General features: G+C 43.0%; 1 protein-coding gene across 3 annotated transcripts in view; it reads right to left on the bottom strand.

The window, feature by feature from the left end:
• LOC115031727 (prolow-density lipoprotein receptor-related protein 1-like) overlaps nucleotides 1–18,230 on the bottom strand; it is a 50,304-nt gene that overhangs the window by 14,224 nt on the left and 17,850 nt on the right. For all 3 annotated transcript variants that reach the window (XM_029480320.1, XM_029480321.1, XM_029480322.1), the window contains exons 13-20: nucleotides 16,528–16,752; nucleotides 11,719–12,030; nucleotides 9,653–9,865; nucleotides 7,706–7,888; nucleotides 6,972–7,187; nucleotides 4,053–4,291; nucleotides 1,070–1,199; nucleotides 690–874 (exon numbers count right to left, since the gene is read on the bottom strand). In XM_029480320.1, coding sequence (XP_029336180.1) covers nucleotides 690–874; nucleotides 1,070–1,199; nucleotides 4,053–4,291; nucleotides 6,972–7,187; nucleotides 7,706–7,888; nucleotides 9,653–9,865; nucleotides 11,719–12,030; nucleotides 16,528–16,752 — 1,703 coding nt within the window. The remainder of the gene's footprint in view (nucleotides 1–689; nucleotides 875–1,069; nucleotides 1,200–4,052; nucleotides 4,292–6,971; nucleotides 7,188–7,705; nucleotides 7,889–9,652; nucleotides 9,866–11,718; nucleotides 12,031–16,527; nucleotides 16,753–18,230) is intronic.

Raw genomic sequence — 18,230 nt, 5'->3', positions numbered from 1 at the left:
TTGATAAAAGGGCTTTGATCTTCATATGAGATTCACATGATGATATATTCCATGATGATATGTTGACAACTAAAACAGCTTTGCTTTGAATAGCCCCTTCTCTGTCTTAACAGCCTCGCTGTACCCCTTATACCCTTCTATCCAAGAGTAACAATGGCTAGGTTCAGCTCAGGACACCAGAGCCTTTGCTGCACCCATATGAAGAAAAGCACACAAAGCTAACTGAATTGGTCATCAGCCAGTGGAGAGCTGGTGTGACCAAATATCAGAACACGTTCTTTCACTTGACTATGAGAATCAAGTTTCCTGCATGCTGCTGAGTAATACTGTCTAACATAGCCAGTCCTCAACTTAAGAGCGGGGCAGGTTCCAAATATCAACATGAAAGAAAATTTTACACTGTCATTTTCTTGACCTGCCCAGATATTTGTATCTTAAAACCATGTGACATTTCTCCCATAGCTCACAGCAGAGATGGGACAAGGCACAATATAGGGGAGAGGTTGAACAGACCTCAGGAGGAGCTTGGAAGGCTCAGGTACCTGGATAGGCACTCAAGACAGTTCTACTATGTATATATCTTTGAGATCAAGGTGCCATCGGGGACAACCTGAATGAGTACACTACTGATTTTTCTCAGAGCACATATGTGGTTGATAAAGAACACACAGTAAGCTTCAGCAACTCACCGGCCCAGTTGGGGACTGGTAGCAAGAGTGGTAACATAGCCCAGGGCTGCACACTGATGAGGAACACTCCCCACCCTCATCTGAACCATCCACACAGTCCTCTCGCCCATCACACACCATACTGAAGCTGAGGCAGGCACCAGTAGCACACTGGAACTCGGAATCCTGGCACTTCTGCGGACCACCTGTGGGGGAGGGGATGGCTTTCTACTAGAGTGTTACAATCATACCCCAGCATCCTTCCTCTACAAGGCTCCTTCATATACAACCAAGACCCATCTAATGAGAGAACAGGGTGGGCTCCAGGTTATGCAGCATTTGCATGGAAGCCCCCCTCACCCCCCGAGCTTCTGCCTCAGTGGGGATGCCCCTGCACTTACATCCAGCTTCGTCACTGCCATCTCCGCAGTCGCTCTGTCCATCACAGTGCCAGAAGTCAGGCACACACTGGTCTCCACTGTCACAAGCCCACTGCCTTGGGCCACATGAGATCACCTTGAGGCCACAGTCCTAAGGAGATAGGGACAGTCAGTGGCCTCCGATCCATCTAAGAATGGAGTTTTCAGAGTTAGACAAGGCCCCCGGTTAGGAGACTACTCTCTGCCTCAGTTTCTGTGAGGCTCCCCCACGCCCTGTTGTGCTTAGAAGACCTTACTTCATTGTACGTTGTTCATTCCATGTACAAAAGCATGAGGAAGGCACGTGGCTTCCAATGCCTAGTATTCTATCTGGGTCCCTGAGGACTACCACAACCACAACTGCCACCCTACTGCAAGTGACACTTGACTCAGCACTCTTGGCACCAGCTTGACTCTCTTGACTGACTGAAGGTCTCAACATCACCTTTCTTTGGCTACCTCCTGTGACTGGAGGTCAAGCAAACCCATGTGCATGGAAAACCCCATGTGAATGTGGGTACCACTCGCTGTGGACCACAGTGAGGTTATTGCAACACCATGAACATTCTAGCAGAGGGAGGTGAGCTAGTTCAAGAAGTATAAGAAGATAGACAATGCCCCAGAGGAGCTAGCTCAGGGTATTGCCATAAATACATCTTATAAGGAGTTATATGCCCTATTAACAACCACTGTGCCCACACAGACTGACCATCTGGGTTATGCAGTTATGTTAAGAATAAGGTCACAGACCCTTTCCCCCCTCCCTACATGGAAGCATCATGATGATGGCAGCTAATAATAGCTTCCTGCCCCAAGACTAGAAAGCACTTATTACTATGGTCTAAACAGATTGGAGTAGAGCATATCATGGTATGTGTGAACAAGACAGACACTGTCCAGGAATGGAAGATAGTTAAACTAGTAGAGTTGAGGATCCAGGGGATGCTTGCTGAGTTTGACTACTAAAGACTGAATATTGCAGCCATCATGGGCTCTGTTCTCTATGCCCTGAGCATCATAATCCTGAACTAGGAGTGAAGTCTGTGTAGAGGCTACACTGTGAACACTTATATCCCAGTGCATACTCCACACCTAGAAACCCCATTTCTGGTACCCATAGAATGAGGTTACTTTATTCTAGCCATGGGACAGTGGTGACAGGTACAATAGAGTGTGGCATGTTGAAGAAGAGAGATGCATGTGTGTTGCTGGGATATAAGAACATTTGCTCTGTGGTGGTGAACATTGAGACATTCTTACAAGAGCCTGGAGAAGGCTGAGACAGGGAGATATCTTGGGAGCTCTGGTCTGAGACTTGAATCAGGAGGATCTGAAGCATGGTCATGGTCAACCTAGGGTCCAATCAGCCCCACCAGAAGGTTGAGGCTCAGGTTTGTGACCACATCAAGGAGAACAGTGCTTCCACAAGCTCTTTGTGTCTTGTTTCACACCTGCCATGTTGGGGCGTGGCCTTTGGTGTCATCTTGCCTCCAGGGAAGGAACTTGCCATGCCTGGAGAGGACCTGAGTGAGGTTTAGCCTCACCTTTTGGCAGATCATGATTTTAGAGAAAGTCAGCATTGTATCTTGAAGGATGGCAACAAGACCATGAGCACTGGCCTTGTCACTTAGAGACCTGCCATGACTGAGGAGTGCCAACCTCAAATGGATCTGAGTCTGAACTCCTGCTCAGGTTTTTTAGCTTAGAAGGGCTGCCTTGGTCAGTATTCCCTCCTGTGAATGCAAACTGCATCCACTCCACGCTGTGTATAACTCAGGGTACCTCTGCTCACAAGGAGTGGCCTGCCAAGTGAGATATGCAAGTAAACTGTTTTGCGATCAGTCAGAAAATCAATAAATAAAGTGTAAGGGAATGACCAATTGGGAAGTGTTCATTTCATCTTGATAACAGAAGCAAAGGAATCTAATCTAGAAATAAACTTAGAACTCTTTCTTCCACAATGGATACATGCTCCCATGAATTAAAATTGACAGTATGTTTTGCATCTGCTCTGACTTGAGTATTTAGAGGGGAGGGGCCATTTATGCACCTGCTCATCCCCAAAGCCCTTTAACCAGTGGCTCCCAACCTATGGATCATGGCCCCTTTGAGGGCTTAAATAACCCTTTCACAGGAGTCACCTAAAACTCATCGGAAAACATAGATATTTACGTTAAGATTAATAACAGTAGCATAATTAGTTATGAAGTAACAACAGAAATAATTTTATGGTTAGGGATCACCACAACATGTGGAACCATATTGAAGGGTCACAGCATTAGGAGGGCTGACAACTGCTGCTTGAGTCACATCTCTAGCTGTTGACCACTAAGGCCATATGCAAGCCTCGAAGCATCTGGGAGGCATTGTGAACAGTTCTGAGCTCCAGGAAGCCTCATGGTAACAATCAAAAGGAGCTGGGGACTAATCTGCCCATTTCCAGAGCTCAGCTTTCAATTGGCTACTCAAGGTATGGTGGTCACATTCTAAATCTTGGAGCCCTCCTGCAACACAAGTGCCTCTTGAAAGTTTGATGTTCTACAGTCTCCTGGTAGCACCCTGATGCAGCTATGGGTGATGACTCTGCCTCTACATTTTCCTGAATTTCCCAACAGAAAGCATGGGTCACTGTCATGACTGAGAACCACAGTTAGCAATCTTGTTTATCAGTAGATTCAAAAATATTTTTAAAGGTTGAATCTTTACCATGCATGCACAGATTGTTACTGCTTCTTGTTACTGCCCCTTAAACAATACCATTTGACAACCATTTCCTCAGCATAAACACTTCATTAGTTAATATAAGTAACTTAAAGAACAATTAATGTATGAGAGATTATGGGTCCATTGCAAGCAACTATTATGCCACAGATTCTGGCATCCTGGGAAGATCCAAGAATCAACTCTCCTTGGCTACTCAAAGGCAATGGTACCTCTGCATATGTCTGAAGGAGAAGTATGCTACCTTCTCATCGGTTCCATCTTTGCAGTCCACATCATGGTCACATATCCACTCTGCCAACACACATTCTCCACTCTTCGGGCACTTCATCTCTCCTTCTGGGCACTGTAGGGACCAGGCGACAGGGCAGCCTTCCTCATCTGAATGGTCCTGGCAGTCTCGGTTCCCATCACAACGCAGAGAAGAAGATATGCATTGGCCATTCTCACATTGAAATTCAGGGGAGCTGCATTTTTCATGGACTGAGAAAGGTAACACTTTGGGTAAAGGCTCAGGCATCTCTGAGGCAACCCAGCAGTAAGAAAATCACTTCAGAGACTCTCCTGAGTTCTGATATCACCGTGGGGACTAGGATCATCAGGCAGTGAAAGAAAACTCGAATTAAAAGTTACTCTAAATAGGACTTGCTATTAATGTACCAAGTTCCATCTTGGTCCTAGAAAATATGGGCTGAGGGACAAGGATGGGAGAACTTACACACAGACCTTGCATAGGCAGAGTGAAGGCCCTCCTCACCAAGCTTCATGCATCAACAGTAAAAGAAATCCTCTCCCATTGTCCAAAATGTTCTATAACTTATGTCATGTCATTGGACTCAATGCCTACAGACAGGTGTTTGATTTAGCCTCAGAGAGGAATGTAAATAGGTCTCCAAGGTACTTTCCATCTAGAGTTCAACTTCCTTTGATTATCTCATTCCTCCCAACGGTTGCATGGTCCAGCTGCCATCAGAGCCCTGGCTACACGGCTCATTACACAACCAAATCTGCCTGAGCCCCACCCAGCTCTTCCCACTTTAATCCCCACAAGTTTCTTCTTGACAGCAGTCTCCCAAAGTGGCATAGGTCTTTGAATCATGACATTAGAAAGAGAAATCAAGACTGTGGCCCATAACATTAAAAGGAAAAGTAACAAGACCCCCAAGTGAGATGGCCCAGGAGGTGAAAAGGCCTGAAACCAAATGTAAAACATTCAGGAAAGTAGATCGTTAGCTTGACAAAAAAGTAATTTTGCAAAATAGACTAGATTTTTCCCCTAGTGGAAATATTCTTGTGATGGAAAGAGGAGAGTATGGTAGGACACTCAAGATGCCTCTAGCTCCAACCCTTTACCATCAAACTCTCATGGCAAATACAGCACTGTGTGTGTGTGTGTGTGTGTGTATGTGTGTAGTGTATACAGTGTGTATAGTGTATGTGTATGTAGTATGTGTGTGTATATGTATAGTGTGTATGTGTATAATGTATGTAGTGTGTGCAGTATGTGTGTGTGTGTATAGTGTGTTTTATGTGTGTGTAGTGTATGTGTATGGGTATATGGGTGTAGTGTGTGTATAGTGTGTATGTGTATAGTGTATGTAGTGTGTGTAGTATAGGAGTGTGTGTAGTATGTGTTATGTGTATCTGTGTGTTATTCATACAATATGTGTAGTATGTGTGTGTAGTGTGTGTAGTATGGGAGTGTGTATAGTATGTGTTATGTGTATAATGTGTGTAGTATGTGTGTAGTGAGTGTAGTATATATAATATGCATAGTATGTGTAGTGTGTGTGTATAGTGTGTATATGTATATTAAGTGTGTGTGTAGTGTGTATAGTGTGCATATGTATTGTGAATGTGTGTGTAGTGTGTGTTATATGTGTGTAGAGTGTATGTGTATAGTGTTTTTGTATATGGGTACGTGTGCGTAGTTTTTGTGTAAATGTGAGTAGTGTATAGAGTATGTATGTGTGTAGTATGTGTTTGTTTAGTGTGTGTTATGTGTGTGTTTGCATAGTGTGTGTATGGGTGTGTGTGTAGTATGTACATATATGTGTGTAGTGTGTAGAGTATGTATGAGTATAGTGCTGTGTATAGTGTGTGTAGTGTGTGTTTCTGTACTATGTGTGTTATATGTGCATGTAGTGTGTGTTTGTGTGGTGTGTGTATATAGTGTGTGTGTATGTGTGCATGTGTGTGTGTGTGTGTGTGTTTTCCAGCTGGGATAAACAGGTGACATATATATGCCTTTTGTGCTCTTACTCTCTTCTCTGGCATCCTGTTACGGTCTACTTAGAACTATAACTTTCACACTTTTATACTCTTGGCGATTTTACTATTGCAGTAACTTCAAAGCAGTGAAAGTGTTGTCATGTGTTCCCAGAACGAGACAGAGCTGGAGCAGGCATGGTGGCACACACCTTTGATCCAGGCATTTTGAAGGCAGAGGTCTGGGGATCTATGTGAGCGCAAGGCCATCTGGTTTTTGGAGCATGCTCCAGACCAGCCAGGGCTACATAGTGAACTCTGTCTCAAAACAAAAAGTAATCTCTACCACCACCCTACAAAGGCTGTGGAAAGTTTTATGGAGTAAATGGTTATATTAGATGTGTACCCCAGGCTACATAGTGAAAATCTGTCTCAAACACAAACACACACACACAGGCTGTAGTAGGTCTTATTAAGCAAATTATCATATTATATAGGATTGTTAATAAGTCAACAGTACAAAAGCATCTTTATTAATGTTACAAAAACAGTGCAGTGATGTATTTATTGGTGGAGTGATAAGGGTGCCGTGAGCAGAGCTTTGAAGTAACTAATTTATTTATTTATTTTGTCCTGAGGAACAATGGTTCAGTATCTGCTCAGTGGAAATGTTTAGGTTATCATTTAGAGAACTGTTGTAGAACATAATTTTCAAAAAGAAGATGAATCAACTATAAGACAGTTGGAAGTATTCCCGCAGGCCAGACGTCCTGGGTTAGCATGCAGGGTGGCACATCTCTTTAGTCCAAAAGGCAGAGAGAGGCAGGTGGACCTCTGTTAATTCCAGGTCAGCCAGGACTACACAGTGAAACTCAGAATCACACACACACACACACACACACACACACATGCTTGCATGTATATACACGCATCTTGGGAGGCTCATGGAACTTACGGCATCCTTGTTCATCTCTTCTGTCCAAACAGTCTGGCTTCCCATCACATCTCCAACTCTTCGGGATACAGCGGGTCTTGTTGTCACAGCGCATCGAGCAGTCATCAGCAGGTCTCCAGCAGTCCAGCTCATCAGATCCATCAGAGCAATGCTGAGCCCCATCACAGTGATATCTCTCCTCTATGCACCTGCTTCCATCCAGACACTGGAAGACCCCTAAAAGGGAAAAGGCCCAAGACTCAAATTGGTCACGAGGAAGATTTTAAATGAGATGAACTCTCTGTGTTCCGGAGTCTGAGGGTTCAACAAAGTGCATCCCACGTATCTGAGTTCTAATGTCTAGAAGATACACAAGGCAGCTTAATAACCTGCTCGGGTCAATTATGTTATTAACCTGAACTAAGTCATTTAAATAATTGCTTTGACAACTTGCTAAATGATTACCAACTCATAAGTGGTAATGTAGGTCACTCTATGGACCAGCAGATAAGTAGGCAAATATTGAAACACTGGGCAAATATTGAAACACATAGCAAATTTAAGGAAGCAAGCAGGCAACACACATAGACAAATGGATGAAGTGTGTCCTTAGGGGGATGGATATTCCAACAAATAATGACATGCAGACTTGTCCAGAGGAAGTTGGGAGGTCAGATTTAAAAACATACTCTGGGAATTCCTATCATGGGCCTGAAGATGATCCTGGCAAAAGGCCGGACATACGGATTACCAACCTGGTTGATGGCAGATCTGGAAGCAGTTCTTTTCATCCGAGCCATCCTGACAGTCAGCCTCCCCATTGCAGAGAGATTCCCTGGGAATGCAGCCCTTCCCATCCTGGCAGGGGACAGAGGACCGGGCACAGAGGACAGGAGGAAGGGAAGGGGTAGTGGGCACTGGTTCCTTAAGCCCAGGATCTAGAGCAAACAATATCACTTTAGCAAACCAATCCAGGAGGGCGCAGCAATAGGATACATTCCCACTGTCCCTCCCTCAGAAAACCATGTCAACGCAGAGCATCCGCATGGCTCTACCTTACAAGAACCGAGGAAAGCTCCAAGTCTTAAGAATGCTTAGAAAAGGGAGCTGCATGGACCCTCATCCACTGACTTTGAATTTGGGCAAGTTCTTTCTCCTTCCTGCGCTATCTGATGCTCTATCTGCATCCGAGAAAGGAAAACCAAGTGTAACTGCATGTCGAATCATGTTCTATCAATCACAGACTGCACATAAGTGCTGCACAAGAACACAGAGCTGGAAATGTCTGGTCGCACAGATGTTACAATCAACCGGTATGAACAAAGCAACTGTTCTTACTTGGAGTTGTCCTATCAGTGTACATCTGGGTTCCTGTGAGTACATTCTATAACAGAAACACAGCAATGATACCACACAGTATAACGTTTCTCGGGATGTGTCCCTACCATTATATAATGTACTATAGTCCTTCTGGTCCCCCCATCATGGGATGAGAGCCAGTGTAAGCTAGGCGCTCACTTGTTGAGATGCATAAATTACACCACCACAAGTTATATTTGCCAGCAGCTATGTGTTAGCAATCAGAATAGGACTTAAGGCAGGAAGATTAACTCTATCTGTATAACCTCAAGAATAAATCCTCAAACCTGGTGCTTTTTAACTCCTCAGATCAATATAAAGCAGCCAGTGAGCCAAAAGTTCTGTGTGTCACCGAGAAGAGGAGAGAGACTGAATACGGAGAGGAAATGGATCCATCCCTCTGGTGTCCATGGTTCCCTGAGATACCCAGCTGTTTCTACCGAGGACGGTTCTGAAACCTGGTGTAGAAACTCATTGTTTCCTTCTTCACAACCTAAGACTGGACGTGTTTGGTCTTGTCAAAGGATTATGTGAAAAGATGATATATAAACCTGTTCACCTGACCCAACTCCAACAAATGGAAGCGTGCTACTTTCCCTGGGACATGGGGAACACTTCAGTCCAGAAAACTTAGAATCCAAAAGCTTCAAAATATTAAACTTTCTGAGTCCAACATGATGTTCCAAAGGAAAACTTGATACCTGACTTCCCGTGTCAAGTCCCACTTCAAGGGCAGGCACACTAAGACGGTTGTAGGAAATAACCTTCAGCTAGTGTGCATAAAGTATGTACGGATTACAACAAATTTCACACTTGAGTTTCATCCGTCGGAATTTCACTATGCATCTTAAAAAGACTCCAAAGCCTAAAATAGAGGTCCAAGACTTGAAACACTCTTGGTCCTAAATATTTTGGGTAAAGGAAATTCAGCCTGTATCATACATAGCCTTGGAGGTTCATCACAGAAAAAAGTCCCCTACACAATGTCACTGCTATGTGTCTCATGAAAGAATGGTTTGGGAAATCAGTTTAGGCACAGTTTAGAACTAATTATGTTCATACCCAGACTGAGCCTTGAATACATTAACAGGAAAGAGCTTTCCCCCAAAGGACCATGGTAGGTAGACCTCTCTGAGAACTGCAAAGACTTACAGTCATTATAACTGGCTAATTCTCTTAGCAACTTTGAAATACCTGTTCAGTTATTAAACTCCCATAATATGAACAAGTTAGGGAGGGGAATGGCTGGGCTGAGGAGAAGATAGTGGTAATATAAACAACAGGGCACCCAGGATTTTTACCCTTAAAGAACACGGAGGATGGTCCCACAAGGAAAGACTCACCTAGCACTTCCTGGTTCTCTGCCAAGATGATCATTTTCTTTATGTGTGGCTCCTTCAGAGTGGAGAAGGGCTCCAGTGTCTTCCTGTTCCACAGCACAAGAGCTGCCTTGTCTGCGGTCACCAGGTAAGGCGCATGGGCGACCATAACCATATCGCTCCAGGATGTGTTCAACGAGCATGTTCGGTTTTTTAATATACTAAGACTGTGCAACCCTATGGGAAGAACCAAGGTTGGTCTGTGACCTAGAGCAAGGTGGGATGCCTGGGCCTGATGTGATGGAGGTCCAAAGACCCAAAACTCCAAGGAAATACATTCCCCTCTTGAAAGAGTCACGGAATAGTGTTATAGGTTAAAAGTAACTAATGAGTGTCTAGCTCCTGGACAATGGGGATCTTAGTTCTGAAATGCAGGAAAAGAAGCTCTGAATCCACTGTTTCAATATGCCTTGTGTTTGGTTAGTTTTGTTTTGTTTATCAACCTGACACAAACTAGACTCATCTGGGAAAAGGAAACTTTAATTGAAAAAAAAAAAAATCCCTCCATTAGATTGGCCCATAGGCAAGCCTGTGGGGTATTTTCTTGATTAATGACTGATGTGGGAGGTCCCAGATCATTGTGGGTGGTACCATCCCTGGGCAGGCAGTCCTAGGTTATATAGGTGTGGAGAGCTTTTGGGGTCTGCTTGGCGGGAATCTGATATTGGCCAAGGACAAGGAAGTAAGTTGTGGCAGGAAACTGACATCAGGACATGATAAGGAAGTAAGTTCGGTAAGAGTCTAACTTTGGGCTATAATAGGAAGTAAGTTCGGGCAGGAATTTTAATCTTAGGGTGGAACAAAAGAAGTAGGCTTCAGGCAAGGCTTTGGCCTTGGGGGAGGAAGTGGGCTCAGGTATTTTGGTCATTCTAACAAGTCCTTGGAAACAACTGTCTCAGGAGTAATCTCTTTGCTTACTGCCTTGCTAGTTCCTTGTTGTACTGCTCGCCTTAATACTTGCATGGAATTAGAATGGTATAAAAGTGAATTGGGAAAAATTAAACCTGCCTTCAGTCTCAGAATTGACTGGGGTCATGCTACAATGTTGTCTAATTGTCTTTTTTCTTTTTAATCCTCACTCCTGCGCTGGCAAACCTGTTGACTGACTGAGCAGGCTTGGTCACTTAGGAAAACAAACTTAGAAAGCCAGAGGGAGCAAGCCAGTAAACAGCTCTCTTTCGTGGCTTCTGATGTAGTCCCCTGCCCTCTGTGTTTCTGTGCCTGACTTCTCTTCCTTCATGATGGACCATACGTTGGAGGAAGACCTGTTCTTCCCCAAATTGCTTTTGGTGCTGGTGTTTTATTACAGCAATAGAAAAGGGTCGTGACTAAACTATGTGGCTATCAGCATGTTACCTCCAGGCCTCAAGGTAGCTGTTAGATAAGAAGATCAGAATCACTGCACAGTTATGGCTCACACCTGATACCAATATCTAACCACAACCCTGGCACCTCCTTTGCAAAGAAAGTTTGCTTCTGTTGTTTCTAGCTGCAAAAGGGAAAACACATTTAAAGCAAGCTTTTGGAAAAACAACCATGTGTCTCTTTTTGAAGCTCTTAAGCCTATTATTTCTGAAAGTGTTCCAAGTTTTTAAATTCCTAAACCAGAGGGTTAGGTAAGGGATGGGTTTGAAGTGCCTTGCATTTACTGTCAAATTTCAAGTCAAAGTCTTTGTTTAAGCAGTGCTTAAAGTAGGACAGCCAGAAGAAAGGTTTTGAACATTCTCTATACAAAGTAACAGTTCCTGCTTGAGGTGACGAATACACTAATTACTATAATTTGCTCGTTATACATTATATACGGGTGTCAAAATATCATAATTCAACCCGCGTGTATGTGCAACCATTTTGTTTCCGTCAAAATCTTAAAACAAAAATTTCCACCATAGCCAAAACCACAAAAATAAATGTAAAGTTAAAAGAAATGCTTAGAAAGAAGCATGATGCTAAACTGAAGAGTTAGCATGTGTCTTCAGGTCGATCCCTCCCCCACTTCCCCAGCACTGTATTATATGTTGTACAGTACTTACCAACCCCTTTTGTGGTCCAGAGGATGCTAGCAGACCCGAGGTCCAAAGCCATCCGAGTGTCTGCTGCCCAGGTGCCTCTCCAAACTTCCTGTCTGTTTTTGCCATCCAGGGTCATGCACTGTAGGGGCTTCCCACTCTCCACCCAGTACAGCATCCTTCTGGGCCAATCAAGGAGCAGCTGCAGAATAATGTTTCGAGTACTGTAGAGAGTGAACGACTCAGCGCCAGGCATTCTCGTCTTCTGAATAGTACCTCGGTTACACGGTACCCAGAACAGGTTCCCCGTGGGTATGTCCACATTTGCTGAACAGACTGTAGGAGGAACAGAGGCCACGTTGGAAAAGGCTTCTAGATATATTCACGTACTGGCCATAGCGGGTCAAGGGGAGAAGGAGACTGGCCTCCTCGAGCAGACACTTCTTTGTATCATGAGCCTCCTAATGCCTAGTCTGGATCCAGCAGCTTGTCACTTGAGCGCCACTGGTCCTCGCAGCCACCTGGAAAGATCTACTACATCCAGAAGGAGGTGGCCAAGTGGCCTGCCTTTGCACACAGGCTTGTAACTTCAGAGTTACATTCATCCTTCTCACGGGTCAATATGCAAATCTATCAATTATACTTCAAGGGGCTCGAGCTGAAATTGCTTTAGGGAAACTAGGACAAGTAACCTCACTTCAGATAGCATAGAAAGTCACCAAGAGAGAAGACCTGGGATGAGAAGGACTGAGCTCATAAAAATCATGGGTATTTGGATGGTTTGAATGAAAATGCCACCCCCACCGAATATGGTCCACTGCCTTTTTATATGGTTAACCTTTCAGGGAATATAGCTAATAAATCATACATTCTATAAGGCGATTTTCGTGCTACACTATCAAATAGCCACGGAGCATGGTGGTCTCTCTTTGGCTTGTCATACAAAGTTTGTGACCCCTTAGTTGTTGTTACTTTAGAAAAGCGATGGCTTAGTAGGTATAGCTGCTTGCCACCAAGTCCTAGGACCTGAGTTCAATCCCTGGAACCCACATGGTGGAAACAGAGAATTGATTGCCAAAGGTTGTCCTCTGACCTACTCACACGCATGTGGCCCATGGGCACATGAGCACCAATACACACACACACACCACAAAATAAAATAAATGCAAAGGAAGTAGGATTGTTCAGAGTACTGATTGCACATACATGAGAAATTAAACTCTAAATACCCAAGAAGTCTAAGAATCATTGTCTAGTACTTCTAATGCAGTACTGAGGTCATCAAAGCCATGCTTTATGACACCTGGTAACCTAATCCCCTTGTGGCTTCTCCACTTCACCTTTGTATCACTTTTCTATTGAAACAAAAGTATAAAAGTCAAAACTGTACTTCTGCAACAACTTTAGCAGATACAGTCAGCCTTATCTTTTAAAAAATAGTCATAGATTGTGTACTGTTCATCTTTATATCAGTCAGCTTTATTAGAAGCGTATGTCAGGTAATATACACACAGCCTATTTTTCCTATTCTGTTAGTCACTTTGTTTTTGCTTTTGTTTTTTTTTTTAACCTTTGATATCTGAGGTGGGATAAAGGATTTATTCTGGTCCCTGACTTCAGTCTACAGACATTTGTCTCCAAGGCTTCCGAGCCTGTATGTGGTTAGGTAGGACACCGTGGCAGTATGCATATAGTGGAACAAAGTGGTCACATTGTCCAGAAAGTTGGTGGGGAAAAGACAAGCTGTCCTTTCACGGGCATGACCCCAGCAGCCTGCTTCCCCATGCCAAGCTCTGCCTTCTCATAGCCCATTCATTTCTGAATTCCTCACTGGATTAATCTACGGATGAAGTTAGCATTCTAATGATTAGATCTCAGTGATGCTACCAGAAAACCAAGCCTTCATTCTGCATATGACTGCATATGACGGTGGAGGTTCATTTCCTATCCAAACTGTCATGTGCAGAGAGGCAATTGTCAAGCACTTTGAAGCACAGACACTGGATATGATGGTGAGAAATTGATGTTACTACTCAGGGGGAGAGGGAGGGGTGTCATAGGGAAGCTGGTGCACACGGAGCTTAGTCTTCTTTATGGTGGGAGCTATTTTATTTTATTTTATTTTATTTTATTTTTTACTAGATCAAAGCCTCTCATGGGAGGAACTTCTGTAAGATAATGCTTCTGAATTCTCCCCATATCCATGAAGTCCTTCTTGCCCAAGCTCAATGCTCTCTCTCTCTCTCCTTTGGCAAGCTCTGCAGTTTTCAGAGAACTCTCATTCTTTTTTTTTTTTTTTTTTTTTTTTTTTTTTTTTTTTTTTTTTTTTTTTTGGTTTTTCGAGACAGGGTTTCTCTGTGTAGCCCTGGCTGTCCTGGAACTCACTTTGTAGACCAGGCTGGCCTCGAACTCAGAAATCCGCCTGCCTCTGCCTCCCGAGTGCTGGGAGAACTCTCATTCTTATAATGAACTATGGATTCAGCCTTGGCCCTTTGCAGATTCAAGGTCGAAATGAAAGCCTACTTGCCAGGTTCATAGAACGTTCTTTGAATGATGTCACATTGGTTCTTAAAGAAATGTTACTCTGATGCCCTCTCATTTTTTAATTAAAAAAATAAATAGAAATTAACTGGATTTTTCAACATCAGTTTTTAACTCTAGCCTAAGAATACGGCGCCCAAAAGAAAATGGTGACATCAGGACACTGAGGGGTTGTAAGAAGGAGGTCACACCAAGTGGGTCTAGCTGGCAGGAGTGATGCTGTTGCTTTTGTTGTGTTTAACAACTGCTACAATTTAGCTCTTGAATATCCCCATAAGGCTTATGTGTTAAAATCTTGATGGCAAGCCTTTGGTGCTATTGGGGAACTGTGGTACTTTTAACAGATGAGGATCAGTGGAAGATAATCTGGTAACTGGGAATATGTGTCCTCAGAGGGTCTGTGGACTTCTTGTTCCTTCCCCCTACCCCACCCCATCCCCGCCCCCTGCTTTGACCATGAGGTGAACACTTTGGGTCCACAATTCCCTTCCCACCATTGGCGTCCAGTACTACCATCACAAGTCTAAAAGCAGCGGGTCAACCCAAATGGACTAAGAACCAAAGCTAACTTTCCCCCTGTATGTTCTTATATATTGTTTGCTCAGTGAGGATTTGCTTTTTACAAGTTGGTCACTTCGGACATTTATTATACTTATGGAAAGTTATCGCCACTCCACAATACAGCCAGCTCAGATGAAACCAGCAGTCGTTGATACAATAACAGCAACACAGAAGCCAATAAGTATGCTGAGCCGTCTGGAAGAAGATAGTGCGCTTCCATTAAGCCGGAAGATGTCTGTGATCAGGCATCCTCCCCAGACAGCTGTTAGATGCCGTCATGGTTAGTTTGTCATGAATGTTTTCTGACTGGGGCATTAGAAGCTGCTGTTTGACTGCCATTGTACTTATCTTGCAGTCTTCTGGGTATCCTGCCCATCCCTGAGAAAAGTATCAAAGGCGCTTCTCACAGCCAGGCAGAGCGCACAGGTAAAGGTGTTTGGGGGATTTTTGTTTGTTTGTTTTGTTTTTTTGTTTTTGTTTTTTCTTTTCTGTTCTCTTTTATTAGATATTTTATTTACACTTCAAATGTTATCCCCTTTCTGGATTTCCTCTCTGAACCCCCCCATCCCCTCCCCGTGCTCACCAACCCCCCACTCCTGCTTCCTTCTCATTGGTTTGGATGTGTGTTTTTCTAATGAGTTGGGTTTTGTTGTTGCTGCTGCTGCTGCTGTGTTTTCATTGATTGGTTGGTAGGTTTTTTTTTTTTTAAAGAGTTTTTAATTTTTAGTCTTTTTATATGATGAAATACAGATGGCAAACGCTTTCATTCTGCAACCTGTCTTCATTCTGGTGTAGTTTCCTTTACTATGTAGAGGCTTTGTGAATCCACACAATCTGAACTGCCAGTTCCTAGAACTCTTTCCTGTGCTATTGGGCTTCTTTCTTTCTTTCTTTCTTTCTTTCTTTCTTTCTTTCTTTCTTTCTTTCTTTTCTTTCTTTCTTTCTTTTAATTAGATATTTTCTTTATTTATATTTCAAATGCTATCCCGAAAGTTCCCTGTACCCTCCCCCCTCTCTGTTCCCCTACCTACCCACTCCCACTTCTTGGCCCTGGTGTTCCCCTGTACTAGGGCAAACAATATGAACTAACCAGTACCCCCAGAGCTAGTGTCTCTAGCTGCATATGTAGCAGAAGATGGCCTAGTCAGCCATCATTGGGAAGAGAGGCCCCTTGGTCTTGCACACTTTATATGCCCCAGCACAGGGGAATACCAGGTACAGGTGCTTAGAAATCTAGTCACCCACTCCATAGATAAAGTCTCTGTCCTTTGTAGCGGAGATGTTTGCTGCATTTAGACAAAGTACAGGGAACTTGAGGGCGAGGTGTGTGGCATTTATGAATGTGGGAAGGGAAAGTATACATTGCCATATTAAGAAAATATCTTGCTTTTCTTCTCCATTGCAATCTGCATTGCAAATTACTTTTAAATTAGAATATGAAAAATCTGCAATGCAAAATGGAAGATTAAAAGGTCTTTTTTTTTTCTTCTTCTTCTATTTTTCCCTGACTTAAGGCCAGGAAAGCAAAACTTAAAAACTCTTGTACCTCTCTCCTCATGGCAGTGGTCATCCTGAGAACAAAGGATCAGTAAAAGATATCCTATTCAGTTAGTCACATCTAGTCTTTGGCATGAGGGTACGTTCAGATTAGGGATAGATTTGCTCTTTTGGCCCTACACATTTTTGAATCAGAAAATAAAAGAAGAAAAGAAGATGCCAACCACAGCTCACCTGTTTGCTGGGTCCAAATCTCTTGCTTCTCTCCTGAATATCCAGCCGAGTAAACAAGATGTCCCTGGGCATTTGCCCAATAGATGAAGTTCCTTTTCCAATCAATGTCCAGTAAATACAGGTTCCCGGCATGCTCTTCAATTAGAGTTCTCTCTATAGCACGTCCCATAGAGCTGACTTTCAGCAAGTAGAGGCGTTTGCCAGAAGAAAAGACGACTTTTAACTCTACAAAAAGAAAGAAGAGATTTGCTATTTCACGGTCTATCAGATGATTCCCACGTTGAGTAGCCATATCTCAAGCCCTGGCTAGAGATATTAGATATTAGAATTTAGAGATCTTCCTGCCTCTACTTTCTCTGTGATGGGATTCAAGGTGTGTGCCACCACTGACCAGCTACTAGAGAATTTTTACTAATTTCTCTTATTTAAAGAAAAATTGAGTATGCTGGTTTAATTGCATGCTATATATAATGCTCAAAATTAAGTCTGAGCTGATTACTTGGCAACAACTGCTTATTCTGTCTTGGTTCCTTTCAAAGCTATCTCCATGAATTGTGTTTTTAAAAATAAGTTGGATCACAAACATATTTACGTAGTTTATTCTTCTTAAAACTTTCATGTTCTAGTTTTGAAAGCCACAGAGGTTGGGTAGAAATATTCAAGAGATTGAATAGGCTTTAATATTTTGGAGATAAAGCAGCACCACGGGGAATTTGTGTTAGCAGTATTGGATGAAAACAGTGTTCAAGAGAGACTTTGCTGAAAAATGAAGTCAGGGGCTGGAGAGACGGCTCAGCAGTTAAGAGCACTGATTACTCTTCCAGAGGTCCTGAGTTCAAAAACCAGCAACCACATGGCGGCTCACAACCATCTGAAATGGGATCTGATGCCTTCTTCGGCTGTGTCTGAAGACAGTCACAATGTACTCATATAAATAAATAAATAAATAAATAAATAAATAAATAAATAAATAAACAAACAAATATTTAAAAATAAAGAAAAATGAAATCAGGATATGTGATAGGGATCATAGAAGACATTTCTTCTATTATTTTGTGTGTACGATTTTGCATGTAAACCTGTAGAATATCACTTAGGCTTCAAAAGGGACAGAGTTAGTAAAATGACTTAGCAGGTAAAAGTGCCTGACACGAAAGCCTGAGACCCTGGGTTCTGTCTCTGGGGGAATAAAAGGTAGCTGGACAGAAGCAACTCCAAAAAACTGTCCCCTGATGAACATCTATGCACAGTGGCACACATGTGTTCCTTGTCACAACTATAATAAATGAAATTGAAAAAGAAAAGAGAATGAAATCAGGAGAGGTGGTGCATACTGGTAATCACAGCCCCTGAGAAGCCAAAGCACAAAGATTGTGAGTCTGAGGCCAACGTGGGTCACATAGTAAATTCATAGCCAGCCAAGACTGTGTGTCAAGACCTGTTTCAGAAGGTCAAAAGTGTGTGTGTGTGTGTGTGTGTGTGTGTGTGTGTGTGAGTATGTGTGTGTGTGATTATATCATATGCTAGAACATAGAGATTTAACATTAAAAATATAATTCTAAGTGAAATACAACAGAGTCACAGAACGGACAAACCCACAATTTCACCAAATGTGGTCGCTAGAATGGGTAAGTCACAGACAGACACTAGAATGATGGTTGACAGGAACTACAGGCTGCCTAAGATGTAAAGAACATCATTTG

This window comes from Mus caroli, chromosome 8 (assembly GCF_900094665.2).
Source record: "Mus caroli chromosome 8, CAROLI_EIJ_v1.1, whole genome shotgun sequence".
In the NCBI taxonomy this organism is placed as follows: domain Eukaryota; kingdom Metazoa; phylum Chordata; class Mammalia; order Rodentia; family Muridae; genus Mus; species Mus caroli.
The sequence above is the reverse complement of the archived record's forward strand: the minus strand, read 5'-3'. Positions and strand labels throughout refer to the sequence as shown.